Below are 2,126 nucleotides of genomic sequence, written 5' to 3'. Positions count from 1 at the left end.
ATAACCTTATACTATATAGAATATTTCTTTCTACAATAGTTTTAAAATAACAGTAATAAATTTTTGTATTTAAAATTATTAAAATACTTTATTAAGATACAATATAAATTCATTTCACATTATTAAAATTATTTGTTTTTCATAATTAAATACACCATTTACTTTCACCATCAAAATGTTTTCTACTTCAAATTATGTCAATCGATTACGCTTATCTGATAATATGAATTTTAAAGCCGAAAAAAGTCGTTCTACACTATCTTGCGTAGATGGAACTCCCAATATTATTTCGGCTAAAGTTGTTAATGGACTTTTTTAGTACACCAATAACCCAGAATATTGCCATTCAGGGGAACCTTTGATCTCTTCAGAGGTATCTCGGTCCAGTTTTTTTAAAAACTCTGTCAAAGATTTCGCTTTGGTACTTGTTGATGGCGATTCTTCATCTATCACACATTGGTTAACGACTTCAGACGTAATTTCTATAAAAAAATATAGAAAAAGTAAACAGTAATTAATATATTTTCACCAAATTAATTATGTTTGATTATGCATTTATCCATAGATATTATTTTATTTTTGATTACTTACCTTTAATTGAATTTATTCTTTTATATAAACTGGTTATATATTTCTTTGCATTTTCTTTGTACTCTGAATCCAAGCAAATTTTAATTCGGGGATCCAAATATATAGCTGCATTAAATAGGTCGATGTCGAACAGTTTACTTTTTCTCTTATTTATAGAATTTATAAGTAATTCCGGCATTTGACCCGATGTAAATTTTCAAGTTCGAATAATATATCCATTATAATAATGTATAATTTTCTGAAACATAACGGCACAGTTTGTAATTTAATTGTAGGATTATAAATGGGTTGAAACAATTGTGTAAATTCTTTCGCAAAATTCCATTCATCAGGACTCAGATGTATACTCAAATTTTCAATGCTTAGAGGATCTATAACATCTTTTATTTCCAATAGCCTTTTAATCATACCAAATGTTGAATTCCATCTCGTTATGCAGTCTATTATTGGTTTTTTGTTGTTCATATTTTTTAAAATATTGGCATACGTTGGACTTCTCAATCTTTTTATTACAGATCTCAAGGTTTCCAGTTTTGTTTCAATGTCAGGTATTTTTAACACATCTTGCACACAAAGTTTTAGTGTATGTGCTCCGCAGCGAATACAAGTTATATTGAAAGATGAAATCTACGTTTGAATTAATTCCATTGTATCTTCATAACAGTGTTCTTCATTAACATGATCAAACTCACTTTCCTCCTGGGAATATTGTAGTTCTGCATTTAAATCTTTCACTGTTTTAATCATATTCGCTCCATTATCGGTTGTTATTGTTAAAATCTGATTTATATCAATGTCATACTCCTTTAGGACATCGAGTATCACACATTTTAAATATTCACTAGTGTGACTTGCCTTCAGTTCTTTTACAGCCAAGGTTTTTATTTGAATGGCTTTATTATTAATGTATTAATAATAAAGCACATTAATATAAAAAACACTTATATCCTGTTTGGTTGCTGCATCGATTTTTAATGATAACAATTTTCCTTTTAAATCCTGGATAATTTCAGTTTTTAGCTTTTGTGAGAAAGCTATTATCCTTTCACCAACATTATGCTCATTGAGAGATACGTTCAAAGCGTTCAAAGCGTCCAAAACAGTGCCCCGTTTCTGTAACTTTTAGTGAGAAGTTCTTACATCGAGAAGTGTGAAACAAAAAATTCCATCGTTTTTCGATTTGTGAGTAAAAAGTGTTTCTGTAACTTAAAGTGAGAAGAGGCTACACGAATTACATCTTTATTGGAAATTTCCAATAAAACAGCTGTCAATAAAATAAAAATTAAAAGGAGATAACAAAAATTGTCGAACAAATTTATAAACGAGGAGTAAATAAACAAAAAATATAGAAATTAAATAAAAATAGTTCGAAAAATTATCCCACTAAATTCGCCCTTGACAAATTCTAAGTTTACGCCCACGTACTTTTTTAGCATTGGCTTCTGTATATCCGAAATTCCTCCTATTTTTCTAAAAATTAGTGAACAATATTTATTTTAATCTTAATTAATTATAAATACTTTTATTACTTTTTC

General features: G+C 28.1%; 1 protein-coding gene across 1 annotated transcript; it reads right to left on the bottom strand.

Moving 5' to 3' along the window:
* Positions 1-283: 283 nt before the first annotated feature.
* On the bottom strand, positions 284-769 carry LOC119610070. Its single transcript, XM_037965161.1, has 2 exons — positions 592-769; positions 284-482 (listed from the first exon to the last, which is right to left on the bottom strand). Exons 1-2 carry the CDS (start codon positions 767-769, stop codon positions 316-318), a joined length of 345 nt encoding a protein of 114 aa, XP_037821089.1. The 3' UTR covers positions 284-315.
* Between the last annotated feature and the right edge of the window lie 1,357 nt (positions 770-2,126).

This window comes from Lucilia sericata, unplaced genomic scaffold (genome assembly GCF_015586225.1).
Source record: "Lucilia sericata isolate MDLA Ls3-8-SP2 unplaced genomic scaffold, ASM1558622v1 Contig000027F_arrow, whole genome shotgun sequence".
Taxonomy (NCBI): Eukaryota; Metazoa; Arthropoda; class Insecta; order Diptera; family Calliphoridae; genus Lucilia; species Lucilia sericata.
This window is presented reverse-complemented; position numbering and strand designations above follow the sequence as displayed.

Bases quoted from the DNA above. Each gene is read 5' to 3' on its own strand.
- LOC119610070 (XM_037965161.1), bottom strand. From the start codon at position 769: ATGCCGGAATTACTTATAAATTCTATAAATAAGAGAAAAAGTAAACTG. The intron at 483-591 runs GTAAGTAATCAA...ATTTTTTTATAG, and splicing joins AAGAATAAATTCAATTAAAG to AAATTACGTCTGAAGTCGTT.